This window comes from Alligator mississippiensis, chromosome 2 (assembly GCF_030867095.1).
Source record: "Alligator mississippiensis isolate rAllMis1 chromosome 2, rAllMis1, whole genome shotgun sequence".
Lineage (NCBI taxonomy): Eukaryota > Metazoa > Chordata > Crocodylia > Alligatoridae > Alligator > Alligator mississippiensis.
In genome coordinates, this window is record NC_081825.1 from 256,605,215 (window position 1) to 256,620,633 (window position 15,419).

The 15,419-nt window shown below is 43.7% G+C and overlaps 1 protein-coding gene across 3 annotated transcripts in view; it reads right to left on the reverse strand.

Annotated features, from left to right (window-relative positions):
• PPP2R3C (protein phosphatase 2 regulatory subunit B''gamma) overlaps positions 1–15,419 on the reverse strand; it is a 33,626-nt gene that overhangs the window by 5,512 nt on the left and 12,695 nt on the right. For all 3 annotated transcript variants that reach the window (XM_006258741.4, XM_014611272.3, XM_059723059.1), the window contains exons 6-11: positions 9,365–9,435; positions 8,685–8,817; positions 5,855–5,910; positions 5,698–5,773; positions 1,923–2,059; positions 442–579 (exon numbers count right to left, since the gene is read on the reverse strand). In XM_006258741.4, the coding sequence (XP_006258803.1) occupies positions 442–579; positions 1,923–2,059; positions 5,698–5,773; positions 5,855–5,910; positions 8,685–8,817; positions 9,365–9,435 (611 nt within the window). The remainder of the gene's footprint in view (positions 1–441; positions 580–1,922; positions 2,060–5,697; positions 5,774–5,854; positions 5,911–8,684; positions 8,818–9,364; positions 9,436–15,419) is intronic.

The following is a 15,419-nucleotide window of genomic DNA, read 5'->3' on the forward strand; positions in this document are numbered from 1 at the left end:
ATGACTATACAGAACTACCACCGTGCTTTTTTCCATTACTACTGTTTATAATGAATTGTAGAATCCCTCAAGACACTGAAAGCATGTATAATAGGAAATTAGGACCATACATTTTAATGGGTAGTTTACTTTTTTCAATTGGTCAGTTGCCATTTGGAGGCAATTTCCACTTCTGGAAAAACAAAATGATTTTCTATTGATTAAAAATAAAAGCAATTTAAGTTTTTACTGCAGGTAAGACACTGAAAAATGCCTTTTGAATTCCTTCCAAGATTTGAAATACAAGTTTTTAATATTTTAAATCTTTTAAGAAGTAGACACAAATCTCCCAGTGGGCACTGGTAATTTACAGAGATTCCCTGCAGATTTGTAAGCAAACGCACACAGGCTATAAGCACCACAAATACAGAAAATGACTTACCTATATAAAAAGAGACTTACCCTAAAGAAATAATTAAGGGAAAAAACATTCAGGTATCCTTTGTTCTCTATATCAAGCAGTTTGAAAATATATTGCAGAGCTGCAGGTTCCTTTCTGTTTTCTAATGCAAGCACAAAGTCCAGGTAGGTCTTATAGTCCTAAAAGCAGATATAATCACATTTATTACAGTCCTCTATCCAAATTGATTTTGCAAGCAGGAACATTGTAATTGGTGGGTATTTCATTGTAGGGAAGCAGTTAGTTTTCTTTGAAAGACAGCATGAAACAGAAAATAGTTGCTGCCACTGAAGTGAATGAAGAAGTTAGTTTCCAGTGATGGCTGAAATAACATATGCCAGATCCTCACAGCCATTTTATGTGTGTAAATTAGGAATTGTGTATAAAAATTCAAATTTAGCTGGCTACATGAAGTGTAAATAATATTTGTTTATTAAATCCTGAAATTGCCAAACACTAAATTGTCTGAGATACAAGTGAGATTTACAAGGTAGCTTCTAAAAACTTTTCTCCATCACTAGTTAAGAGTTTGGCATAAAGTAGGCTAGAAAAACACCAGCAGCAAAACACCAAGAGGATAGCTATTTGCTGAGATTAGGTCACATGACCCGATAACCCAAAATACAAAACTCATAGGATAACTAATGCTGCAGTTAGGACAGACAGACTCAATAATGGAAACATTAAACAAGCCAGAATTTGGACTGTTTTTCACTCTTCTGTTGCTATTGCTACTTCAGGTTTATGATTACAGTATAGCTGTGACCATTAACTCGGTGTATACTCAGGACTATTATGCAAACAGATATATTATCTAATTTAAAAACTGGGCCCCCAGAACACCATAAAGACTAGGGTGTGTTTGTAATTAGATGTTTAGATATAACTATTTCATTAAACGTGACAAACTGTTGTTTGTTTTGAAATGAAGTGTTTCAAAACAAACAACATACGTGTACATTTTCACCATTTGTCTAGTCTAAATCTTTTGTTTTAGATTATAGGCTCCTCACTGTTCACATTCACAGCTGTAGGAAGCATGCAGCAAAATGCCCACTGTTTTATGCCTCGCATTATCTTCACAATGAAGTTTATTATTTAGCTAGTTGCTGGATCAGTTCCAAACTGTAACACTGCTCACTCATTTTCATTTCCTTCTTTGTTTAAAAAGAAAAAAACCCAGTGATTCAAAAAACATAAATGATTGCTATGCTATACATTGCTTGGCATGCATTTAATATTACTGCCTCAAGAATTATGCTTGATCACTTGAGGTAATAAATAATTACATGGTCTAACATTCTGCTCTGGCTACCTCTGGAATGAAAAAATAACTAACTTTAATAGTCATATTATTTTAATCTCTTCTTTGTTTCAAAGAAGATAACAGTTTCAAAGGTAACAATTATGACAATTTATCTTCATACATCTAACACAGGTCCAATAATTAAAATCAGAGGACAGTCTTTAAATAAACTGCTACCATTTCCCCATCGTAAGTTAAGCACTCCTGAAAGACACGATCCAAAAATATGTTGGTCAGAGTCCCAGTTCCATAGCGCGACAGTTCTTCCTTGCTGAGCATACCATTGTGATCTTTGTCAAGATTTAAATACTGGCCTGGGGAAAACAAAACAAAACAAAACACAATCCCCCTACATCATAAAGGAACTAAATTTGAATGAAACAACAGAATTCACAGGTTCATTTAGTGCATTTCACTTTTTTTTGGATTACACTGATGAATCAAGTTGTTACAGAGAAATGTTGTATATCTTTAAGTATATTTATACAGCATCATATGAGTTTGCTGAATGTAAAATGACTACAGCACCTGAAGTGCTAACAGACCCATCAGACAATATACGTGGAATAATAGGGCCTGAGTGCACAAATGGAGAGGAACAAAGTCAGAAAGTTAAGGGACAGAAGCACAGTTTAAAGAGGGGGAGGTGGATGGTTGCTACGCAGAAAATGGGAAGCTCTCCCCTGTGTTAAGAGGAGACACAAAAGCCACAAATATGAGTGGGAACAGGCACAGGAAATGGTAAGTACAAAAGGTAAAGGATGAGTGTCTGAAGCACAAAGAGAAAGAGGACAGCTAACAGCAGAAATACAAATGACATTAAGAGAGAGAGAACCCAAAATCAGGAATATGATGCAGAGGCTGGGAGGGAGGTAGTGAAAGATGCAGAAGGTGTCTAAAGCAGCAGGAAGAAGTAGATTATCTTAGCAAAAGGTTTTCAAAAAGACCACAGGACAAAGGGCAGGTAATAAGTAAGCACAGGTAAGTATCAACGTCTGAGGAGCAGGGGGCCACAACTGTCCTGGGAGTGGGAGGAAGGCACGAGCACCCTGAGGAGGCCTCAGGTGCCTCTACACTAATGCTCGTAGTATGGGGTGTAAGCAGGAAGAACTATGCCTCCTGATTGCAAGTAAGAACCCAGACTTAGTAGGACTCACAGAAACCTGGTGGGACCCTACCTACAACTGGGCAGTGGGCATTCGGGGGTACACCCTATATAGAAGAGACAGGACAGAGAGGAAGGGGGGGGTGGGGGGGTTGCGCTCTATGTGAAAGAGCACCTCACATCATCAAGGATTAGCTTCGGGTTAGAGGAGGGTTGGGCAGAGACACTGTGTGTCAAACTACAAGGGGGGCGTGGTGAAAGGGACCTTACGGTGGGTGTCTACTACAGACCACCCAACCAGGGGGAAGAGCTAGACCAGGACTTCTCCAGTCAGATAATGGAGGCGGTTAGGTCAAGGGATGTTACTGTCATGGGTGACCTAAACTACCCAGGCATTTGCTGGGAGGAGCAGACAGCCAGGTCTGACAGCTCGTGTAGGTTCCTGGCTATATTACACGACCTTCACCTTATCCAGGAAATGCGCAGCCCCACTAGGGGTAATGCCATGCTGGACCTGGTCCTGGCCACGGAGGATGACCTGGTGAGGGGACTGCAGGTCCTTGACCACCTGGGCAATAGCGAACATCACCTGCTGGATTTCACTATCCAAAGCAGGGCGTCTAGGGCTCACACCAAGGCTAAAGCCCTTGACTTCAGAAGGGCCAACTTCAATGAGCTTAGGAGACTAGTGGGGGAGGCACTAAGGGCCCAGAAGGTAGAGGAGATGGGAGCCCACGAGGGATGGTCGTACCTTAAGGGGAAGATCCTCCATGCCCAAAGGATAACAGTCTCTGAGAGAAGCAAGGGGGGTATTCAGAAACACCCTTGGCTCAGCAAGGGCATTCAGCAATGCCTGAGGACTAAAAAGGAGGTGTACAACCAGTGGAAGGGAAGAACTATCACCAAGGAGGAGTACTCCTCCTCGGCCCAGGAGTGTAGGAGGGCTATTAGGAAGACCAAGGCAGAGATGGAACTCAGGCTAGCATCCAGGATTAAGGACAACAAAAAGTCCTTTTTCAAGTACGTTGGGAGCAAGAAGAGGGCACCAGGCAATGTAGGGCCCCTGCAAGACAAACAGGAATCTGGTGGCCACGCCAGACAAGAAAGCTGATATTTTTAAGTTTCTTTGCCTCTGTTTTCCTGAACAGGGACTGGGATATCCCACCTACCAGAGGTAGGGACAATCTTGGGGATAGCTCTATCAAGCCTTCAGTCAGTGCAGATGTAGTTCGGGATCTTCTGGAAGGGCTAGATATTTTTAAAGCTGCAGGTCCAGATGCCCTCCACCCAAGGGTGTTGAGGGAGCTGTTAGGGGTCATCGTGGAGCCCTGGGCCTGGCTGTATGAGCATTCGTGGTCATCTGGCCAGGTGCTGGGGGATTGGAAACTGGCTAATGTGGTCCCTAGAAGGAGAGGAAGGACGACCCAAGTAACTATAGGCCTGTAAGCCTCACCTCGGTGCTTGGGAAGCTCTTGGAGAGGATCATCATGGAGCATATCTGTGGGGGGCCTGCAGGGGAGATCATGCTCAGGGGCAATCAGCATGGGTTCACCAAAGGCAGGTCCTGCCTGACCAACCTGATTGCCTTTTATGACCAAGTAACTAAATCCTTGGATGATGGTGTCGCTGTGGACATAGTCTTTCTAGACTTTAAGAAGGCCTTTGACACTCTCTCTCACCCCATCCTCATCAATAAATTAAGTGACTGCGGCATTGATGCTTGCACAGTTGGATAGGTAAAAAACTGGCTGATGGGGCGCACCCAGAGAGTAGTGGTGGATGGGCTGTACTCAATCTGGCGAGATGTGAGCAGTGGGGTACCCCAGTGCTCGGTCCTTGGGCCCGCACTGTTTAACATCTTCATCAGCAACTTGGATGAGGGGGTGGAAAGCACGCTGTCCAAGTTTGCTGATGACACGAAGAAGTGGGGTGAGGTGGACACACTTGAAGGGAGAGAGAGAGGCTGCAACTAGATTTAGACAGAGTACAAAAGTGGGCAGATGAGAATAGGATGGGGTTCAACGTAGACAAATGCAGGGTGCTGCACCTTGGGAGAAGGAATCCACAGCATACATACAGGCTGGGGAGTTCCCTTCTTGAAAGCACAGAGGTGGAAAGGGATCTTGGAGTCATTATTGACTCCAAGATGAACATGAGCTGCCAATGCCAGACCGCAGCCAGCAAGGCCAGCCGTACTTAGTCATGCATCCAAAGGTGCATCTCAAGCCGGTCCAGAGAAGTGATACCCCCCTCTATGCGACTTTGGTCAGGCTGCAGTTGGAGTACTGCGTCTAGTACTGGGCACTTCAAAAGGGAAGTGGCCAGCCTGGAGAGGGTTCAGAGGAGGGCCACCCGCTTGGTGAGAGGACAGGCCCTACGAGGAGAGACTGAAGGACCTGAACCTTGTCAGCCTCAGCAAGAGGAGGCTGAGGGGGGACCTGGTGGCTGCCTACAAGCTCATCAAGGGGGATCAACAGCAAATAGGCAGAGCTCTTTTCTCCCCAGCACCACCTGGGGTGACGAGGAACAATGGTAATAAGCTGATAGAGAATACGTTTAGGTTGGAGATCAGAAGGCAATATTTTACAGTTAGGGTGGCCAAAATCAGGAACCAACTTCCCAGGGAAGTGGTCCTCGCCCCTACCTTGGGCATATTCAAGAGGAGGTTGGATGATCACCTGTCTTGGGTCTTGTGAACCCAGCATTCATTCCTGCCTGTGGCAGGGGGTCAGGCTTGATGATCTGTTTGGGTCCCTCCTGACCCTAGCTACTATGAAACTATGAAGTTGGGAATTCTTAAGTTATGCAAGCTAGCAACTACAAATGATTGTGTATATAGGAACATACCATAAACCCTCAATGCAGAAGGAGCAGAAAACCAATTTGTTTCTTGGCTTTCTTTAGAAAGTTCTTCATCCCTTAGCTAAGTGAAAAGAAAAAGGAAACACAATTAGAATATGAAAAAGATAAAGAAATAAAACAGCATATGTCAATAGATCTTTACCTCTAATAAGTCATCAAGGAAACTGCAGGCTAAAATATCCTGGATCTTTATTTTTCCTGCAGGCAGAGAGGAAAAAATTCTTTAAAAACATTGCCAATTTTGATAGCAAGCTAACCTTAGTCTCATAAAGGTTTCCATTCAGGATAGTAATGTTATTTGAGGGAGTATGACCAGCAGGTTAGATCCTAAATGCTAATAGGAGCCCATCACTTTTTTTTTTTTTTGCAAAAATATTTACTTCTATATTGGCAGTTCAAAGCACACTAAAAACCCATTACACAGTTTGCACTGTGTAACTGCGCACACATCTCTTGTACCCCCACCTGTACATACCTGTACCCCAACCCGCTGCCTTCCTCAGAGGGTTTACTCCAGGAAAGTCTATGCTATACCCCTCTCCACCTGATGGGATCTGCCATTTGTTTCCCGTTGTCCTCTTTTGTCTTCCTGAGTACCAGTACACTTCACTTAGTCCCATTTTAATATAGTCCTTGACTGTGGGGACTGAGTGTCTGTTTATAAGCAGGTTCCTGGCTTACCTGAAACAGGATATGAACTGGTAGAAGCGGACTGTCAGGGCCCCTTACTGTCTGGTCAGGTGGTCATAGAGAACTGCTTCCCTGGCCAGGTTTCTGAACCCTGTCACCACCAGGAGGAGCGCACAGACTTTTTTCCACACTTCTCTGGCGTATGGGCAGTCCCAGAAGAGGTGGTCGATTGTTTCTGCCTGCCAGTGGCAGGTCTGTATCAGGCAGTTCAATGGACTTCTCTGCCCTGTGCTGTTTTTCCATGCCTGCACAGGGAGCACCCAGTGGGCTGCTTGCCAGTTCAGATCTCTGTGCTTTTTCTGCAGGTCACCTGTCACAAGTTAGTAAGTCTACAGGAGATATGGTGTCTCTTGCCCTTACCACCTCCTGTATCTTTTGGTGGTTTACTAGGGTTGTGTCATGCAGCTTGTATTTCCCGCAAACGCACTTCAGGATCTTGTAAAACCATGGAGCCAATCACAAGGACAGGCCAGTGCCACCCATACAAATAAGATACATGGTACCACCCACTGAGCACAGTCCTCAGCATCAACTCTTTCAGGTCATGGTGAGCCACTACACTGAACACATTTCAACTTCCTCTTCACTCCCACAGCTGAGCTGCACCTTTCTTTCCCATTTCCAATAATTCCTGTTTCTTCACCAGCCTTAAATGTCTGACAAACATCACTAAATTAGGGCGCCAAGGAATTCACCCAGAATTCCTCTGCTGCTCCCTGTCTCAGCCTAGTGCATATGATTAGCATGGTTCTGCCCTCCATGAGATGAAACCAGACCACGCTACCCTATGCTTCATCTGCATATACATTTTTGGAATGTCCCAGGAATCGGGAGAACACCAGGTTCCAATCGTGAGTTGGGACCTAATTTGCACAAGACTACTTCAGGGAGAGGTGGGGTATCTGGAATACACACACACACACACACACACACACACAGATACTGAGCAGTGCTTAGCCGTGGGGTCACTATGGCTTGAAACACTGTTGATTCTTCTGGGGTGCAGCCCAATGATCTACATGGTAAGTTGTGAGACTTTTGGCTTTGGACTAATATTATACATAATTTGTACTGCATATAAGTAGATGCCAAAGTGCTTCTTAAAAGTGACTTTATGGAGTACCTATGCTAAAAACTGCAGCAGCTTCAAAAAAGGTAAAATGCATCAATTTTGGATGAACCAAGTCTATGGTTGCTACATGCAAATTACTACAGGTATGTTTATTTCAAAGTCAATTTTTTCAAATTTGCTCCTCACTTTCATGTGCTCAGGGAGAACAGAGTCTGTCAGTAAAGAAGGGGGCAGGAAAGGGCTGCAGGGGGAAGAAGTTGGAGGGGGGAGCAAGGACAAAGGGGCTACCTGACCCCCCAGATTTATTTTCTCTGCTGCAGCAGTGGAAGGGGTATAAATTTAAGACAAACTCCCACAATTAGTTTCGATACCTGGAAAATTTTATCAAATTTATAAACTATCCATATATGGAATCTAATGATTAGGGCGTTATCTTATAATCAGGGTAGGTCTTATATTTGAGTAAATACAGTATGTAATATAGATCAGATCACACTTAAAACTTTTGCTGGGATAATAATATTCCTCTGAGCTGATATTTTCATTTTTAAACTGGCTAAAACCCTAACATGGATTCACTTACATATGAAAAAGAGCCCTTGCTGGTATTGCTTATTTCATTCAGGGAACTGAAATGAATCATACTATATACCAACAGAATCATCTCTTTACTACCACATGCTGCATCTACATGCATAACAACTATGCAAATGTGTGCATAATTATACCAGCAAACCTCTTCCAGTGTATCCTACACCAGAGACGCTCAAATGCCAAGTTAAAGAGAAAGGCATTTCAGAATGTGAGAAAGAGCTCTTGCTTGCATTCCATAAGAATTACTTGGTAGAAAACCAGCAGAACTGAATTCGTGCTCATCTTGTACTTAACTGCTTGTAAGAACAAATATAAAATCCATTCCACTTCCTTTGCTTCCATGGGGCTTAACTTTTTGTTTTTTAATTTCTAAGTAAATACTCTTGAGTACTGCAGTGCTTATTATCACTTTGATCTTATCTGTACAAACATGTCATTACAATCACACAGAGCTTCATGGTTCTCAATAGAGCTTGAACCATATTAAGATCAGACCATAAGATTGGAGCCTATAAAAATATTTGAGCAACATTATGAAGATACAAACACCTATAAAGTTTATCATATTTTAAAAACATTGCCATATATATTTAAGATTCTGAAAATACGAAGCTACCTGTTCTGAGAGGATCCAAAAAGAAGAAGAACTTTCTAACTGCAGTGCAGACATAGAATGAGTAAAAGGATTTTTCTAAACCGTCCAGCTGTGGCAAAGTAGGGATAAGTTCCAAAATATAATTTTCTAAATCCTGAAAAATTAAAAAAGGAAAGAACATATGAGCTGAAATTGTAAACACTATGTCTGTTTATTCTCAAGTTTTACAAATTCCAATTATTAAAACTTAAACAGCTGTAAATGTGTAATGCTTACTTAATTACTGTAAGCCTCTCTTTTCTTCAAGTAAGCCTGAGTTTCACTGACAGTGGTCTTCCCCTACTCCCATCATGTTCTGATACATTTAAATAACTGGAAAAACTTAAAAAAAAATAACATCAGACTTAGGCTATTTCTAGTAAGATGACTGACAGAAGAGCATGAGGGAGTAACCAAAAATCAAAATAACAATGCACCAAGGGCATCAATCTCAGCCTCTCACACTTCTTGGACCAACTATTTCCTTACCCTTGAATCTCCTAATTATTCAAATAAATTTGCCATTATTGGAAAGGCCATGATTATTTTGATTTTTCTTTAATGGAGTAAAACCAAAGAAATAAATAATCTGCACTCTCCTAATGTTTTAAAACACCCCAAATAAAACATACATTTAAATATACTGACTGTGCAATACTTACTGATTCTCTGAGGTAACCCTGTCCTGCTACATCATATAAACTGAGTCCTATTCTGGTCTGGTGAAGCCACACTGTAAAAAAGGATTAGAATCATGATACATGATCTTTTGCTTCTTCTTTTCCTTAAAATGTAGTTAACACAGAATTGAGGTTTACTGCAGTGCCTTCTACCCTTGCAGAACATTTCATAGATTTCATAGACATTAGGGCTGGAAGGGACCTTGGAAGATCATCGAGTCCAGACCCCTACCCAAAGGGCAGGAAGTCAGCTGGGGTCATAGGATCCCAGCAAGATAAGCATCCAGTTTGCTCTTGAAGGTGTTCAATGTAGGCGCTTGAACCACCTCCGGTGGCAGGCTGTTCCAGACCTCGGGGGCTCGGACAGTAAAGAAATTCTTCTGTGTGTCCAGCCTGAAACGGTCTTGTAGTAGTTTATGACCGTTCGACTTAGTCGTCATCCCTAGGGGCGCTCTGGTGAACAAACGTTCCCCCAGATACTGGTGGTCACCCCTGATAAACTTATAGGTGGCCATCAGATCACCCCTGAGCCTGCGCTTTTCCAGGCTAAAGAGCCCCAGGGCTCTCAGCCTGTCATTGTAGGGTCTGCTTCCCTGACCTCTGATCACGCGCGTGGCTCTTCTCTGGACTCTCTCAAGCTTCTCCACATCCTTTTTGAATTGTGGAGCCCAAAACTGGATGCAGTACTCCAGCTGAGGCCTCACCAAGGCCGAGTACAAGGGGAGAATGACGTCCCGGGATTTGCTTGAGAAGCATCTATGGATGCAAGCCAGCGTTTTGGTCGCTTTACTAGCCGCAGCATCGCATTGCAGGCTCATATTTATCTTGTGGTCAATGATGACCCCCAAGTCTCTTTCTTCCATAGTGCTAGCCAACATAGCACTGCCAAGCCTATAAGGATGCTGCGGGTTTTTCTTCCCAAGGTGGAGAACCTTGCATTTATCGGCGTTGAACACCATCAGATTCTTGTCCGCCCACTTGCTGAGCCTGTCCAGGTCAGCCTGGATCACCCACCTGGCTTCTGGTGTGGATGCTTTGCCCCAAAGTTTGGTGTCATCGGCGAATTTGGCCAGTCCACTTCTGACTCCAGTGTCCATATCATTAATGAAGATGTTGAACAGTATGGGTCCAAGGACAGAGCCTTGGGGGACCCCACTGGTCACAGGACACCATGATGAGTGACTTCCATCAATTACTACCCTCTGGGTCCTACCCCGGAGCCAATTTTCCAGCCAGTGGATCGTGGAGGACCCAAGGCGACAATTGGCCAGTTTCACCAAGAGGTAATCATGGGATACCAGATCAAAGGCTTTTTTGAAGTCTAGATATATGACATCAATCTCTTCTCCCTTGTCCAGGTGATAGGTCACCTGGTCGTAGAAGGAAATGAGATTGGTCAAGCAAGACCTACCCGCAACAAACCCGTGCTGGCTATCCCTTAAGATGTTGGCGTCAGCCAGTCCATTAAGGATGGCCTCTTGAATAAACTTTTCTAAGATCTTCCCTGGGATATAAGTCAGGCTAATGGGCCTATAGTTAGCCGGATCCACTTTCCCCCCTTTCTTGAAGATAGGCATCACATTGGCCTTCTTCCAGTCTTCGGGCACTACACCAGAGTGCCAAGAGTTTTCAAAGATCTGTGCTAGAGGCTGGGCTATGATGCTCGCCAGCTCCTTGAGTACCCTGGGATGAAGATTGTCAGGGCCGGCTGACTTGAAGGTATCCAGCTTCTCAAGATGTTCCTTCACGAAGTCAGCATTAATGGAGGGCAGGGGATCACCCTCACCCGGACTTCCCTGTCCTGTAGCAGGCATGGGAGTCCCATGGGACTGATGAAAGACCGACGCAAAGTACCTATTTAATAGGTTGGCTTTTTCCTGGGCATCAGTTGTCAGTTGCCCCATCTGGTTCAGCAGGGTATTAAATTATAGGTGCATTAAATGCACCTATACTTTATTGTCTGAATACCAGGCAATATACAGTCAAGATGCATGTTAGCCCTGCTCAGCAACTTCAGTTGTGTCCCCCTAGCATTGGCAAAAACTGCTGGGAATAAACTGTAAATATGCTTTAGCCAATGTTGTCCTATAATAAACAGATAGGAGTCTGCTCTAAAGACTACAACTTTTACCTCTAATAGTTCCTCCGACTGGACCTATATGCTACTGTGTTTCCCCAGCACTCCGTAGCATCTGGAAAGACCAAATGCTGCAGTCTCTCTTGGTGCTGGTTGGATGGCACCCAATGTGGTCCCCATCTTCAAAAAAGGGAGGAAGGAGGACCCAGGAAACTATAGGCCCATGAGTCTTACCTCAGTCCTGGGGAAGCTTTTCAAAAGAATTATCCTGGCACATGTCCAGAAAGGGCCAGCAGGGCAGGTTATGCTCAGGGGCAATCAGCATGGGTTCATCAGGGGCAGGTCTTGTCAAACTAACCTGGTGGCCATCTACGACCAGGTCACCAAGTCCTTGGATGCAGGTGTCGCAGTGGATATAGTCTTTCTGGACTTCAGGAAGGCCTTCAACACGGTCTCTCACCCCATTCTTAGTAAGAAACTAGGAGACAGCGGTGTTGATGCCTACATGGTCAGATGGGTCACTAACTAGCTGGAGGGCCGCACCCAGAGAGTGGTGGTGGATGGGTCTTATTTGACCTGGAGGGATGTGGGTAGTGGGGTCCCCCAGTGCTTGGTCCTCGGGCCCACACTATTCAACATCTTCATCAGTGACTTGGGCGAGGGGGTAGAAAGCACCCTGTTCAAGTTCGCAGATGACACTAGGATGTGGGGGGAAGTGGGTACACTAGTAGAAAGGAACAGGCTGCAAGCAGATCTAGACAGGTTACAGGGGTGCGCCAAAGAGAACAGGATGGGGTGCAACACTGACAAGTGCAGGGTAATGCACCTGGGGAGGAAGAACCAGCGGCACACCTACAGGCTGGGGAACTCCCTTCTCACCAGTGTTGAGACAGAAAAGGATCTTGGAGTCATCACTGATGCCACAATTGAACAAGGGCCGACAGTGTGGGGACGCAGTCAGGAAGGCCAACCATACCTTGTCATGCATCCACAGATGCATCTCAAGCAGGTCCAAGGAAGTGATCCTCCCCCTCTGTGTGACACTGGTCAGGTCACAGCTGGAGTACTGCATCCAGTTCTGGGCGCTGCACTTCAGGAAGGATGTGGCCAATATGGAGAGGGTCCAAAGGAGGGCCACCCATATGATCAAGGGTCAGCAGGGCAGGCCCTATGAGGAGAGGCTGAGGGACCTGAACCTGTTCAGCCTCCAAAAGAGAAGGCTGAGAGGGGATCTAGTGGCAGTCTACAAACTAGTCAAGAGGGACCAACAGGCATTGGGAGAGTCCCTGTTCCCCGAGCAATCCCAGGAATTACAAGAAACAACGGACTCAAGCTAGTGGAGGGTAGTTTCAGCCTAGACATTAGGAAGCACTATTTCACTGTCAGGGCAGCTACGACCTGGAACCAACTTCGAAGAGAAGTGGTGCTGGCTCCTACCCTGGGGGTCTTTAAAAGGAGGCTGGACAAACATCTGGCTGGGGTCGTTTGACCCCAATACTCTTTCCTGCCACAGCAGGGGGTCGGACTAAATGATCTCCTCGGGTCCCTTCTGACCCTACCAACTATGAAACTATGAAAAAGGACATGGTAAAGGTTTTGGGGTGGGCCTACTGTATGCATTTACTCTGTATTTTCTGATTTTCAGTTTTAAGTATAGGTGCACATTTGATGTTCTGAAAGACACTCTGATGTTCTGAGGTGTAGGTTGTAGCCGTGTTGGTCTAAGGACATAAGCAGACAAGGTTCTTTGGGTTATTTAAGTTGGTCTAATAAAAGATATCAGATTCACCCAAAGAACCTTGTCTGATGTTCTGAGGCACTGCTGGTCAACAACTTGGTGTAGCAGAGCTTGAACAATACATTTCCCTTGCATTTGAAGAGGCAGTGTTACTGAAGGGGAACACAATTGTGGGGTACAAGGCAGCTTCTGGGAACAACTCATTACCATTCATATCAAGCTTCTCCCTTCTCCTGGCTCCTCAATGCTCCCAGTACACTGGTGAGATCATGAAGAGGGAGGAAGAAAACAAGGAAGAAAAGTTTTAAGTGATGAACTGTGATGAGCAAATTCTACAATCAGGATGCAGCAAGGAGGAACCAAAGAGTCTGAGCTAGTGTACAGAGAAGAGGCTCTGCACAAGCTTCTGTAGCAGGATAGACTAAAACCAATTCATTCTTCTTAATGGTAGATACATTTTCAGATTAATCAGAACAATGGCTTGCAAGCTGATAAGAGCACTGAGAGGTATGAACAGATCCATTTTCCTTAAGGGGTGTTCTCTTGCCCTCTCTCCCAAAGTCTGCCTTAGTCATGACGTGAAATATAATTTCTAAGACAGTCTCAATACAAAAAGGGATTTTATGGCAATCTGAATATCAAACCCATCTCCTTGTCCAAAGCGGACTACATCCAAACAATGCAAGGACCAAACTTGGACAAAAACTCTGCCTTGGCCCTGTTATGATATAGTAATTTTCAAAACACTGAGCTTGCATGTGAGTTTTGGTGGTGTTTGGACTCAATGGCCAGAGCACGCCATCTGGAGCCATCCAGTTATCTGAGATAACATCCAACACAGTGTAGTGTTTACTGGCACGTACCATGGCACTGCACTAACTAACATGGATACATCACTTCCCGTTCAGAAGATGGAAGGTGCAGAACTAGATCAACAGTGCTGCGTTATACATTTTGGACATACCCTTTGATGCCAGGTTGTCTGCAAACTGACATGCACAAATGACTTTTTCAGTTTGTCAGTTTGGCTGCTTTCACATTTAGATCCAGTTTTAACTCTGAAATAATGAAACACTGCTTCCCCAATAGGGCAGTTGGTTCTGGACATTAATTAAGATCAATAATAAATTGGGTTATACCATTTTTGGGAGGATTGGAAACATAATTGGTGCACAAAAAGTAAGACTGGTAAATTTCAATGTCCTGTGACCTTTTGAAGGAGCAGTATTTCTAAAAAATCTTTGCTCATATAACCTCTTTAGATTCACAGCCCTTCACTAGGCACACAAGGCATAGCAATTTAAGGTAATTCAAGTAAACACGAATTTTAATTACTATAAATAAGCCAATGTCATCCTTAACTACTGGTTCTACCATTCCACTATCACATACTGTTAAATCTCTAGATTAAGAATAAAATGTGAGAACATATCCAAAAACAAATAAAACCTAAAACAAAAGCCCATAGCTCCTCAAAACAAAATCACAAGTAATAAACTGCACAATTAACTCTGGTTTCAATTGACAGTCACTTGAAATGTTGAAATCCCTAAAAAAAAAAAGACACTGCATCAGTGAATAGCAAGGGTTTTCATCCAAAATTCCAGACCAGCTGAGCCCTGACTGTAGCATTACGTAGATAAATATGTAGATACTTTTATCAAGTGAAGAGATCTGTCTCATAGACACTTTTCCTCCCCATTTACAATTGTATGGACAAACTTTGTTACCATTCAACAATACATGCAACACCACTGCAATAAATTGTACTAATATTCAATATATGTTCCTTCTATTAATGCAATTTAGATGAGAAACACCCAACCTGCTCCCATGTGACCACTAGCAAGGAATATACTGCAGGGTTGAAATCTTGCTGTTAAGTCTTAGGAGTGGTCTATACCTGGAATGTTAATTTCTATTGAAGATTTAAGGTTTGGTCCAATGCCCGCTGAAGTCCATAATAATCACTGGATCATTGTTGTAGGACCTTCCTATAGTTTTTAGATATTACAATCACCTGCAATTTATACAAGTGGAACCAAACTGTAAATGCTTTGCAGTAAAGCAATAAGAGAAACGAGTAGCTACACTTCTTGTTCTTGGTTAAACTCTTTACCTTCTGAAAAGTTTGTTTTTAAAATTGGTGGAAAATAGGTCATTGTCCTTTAGTCTTATGTTTAGAATGGATGGGAAGAAAATAAGAGTTGTTAAGTAAGCAA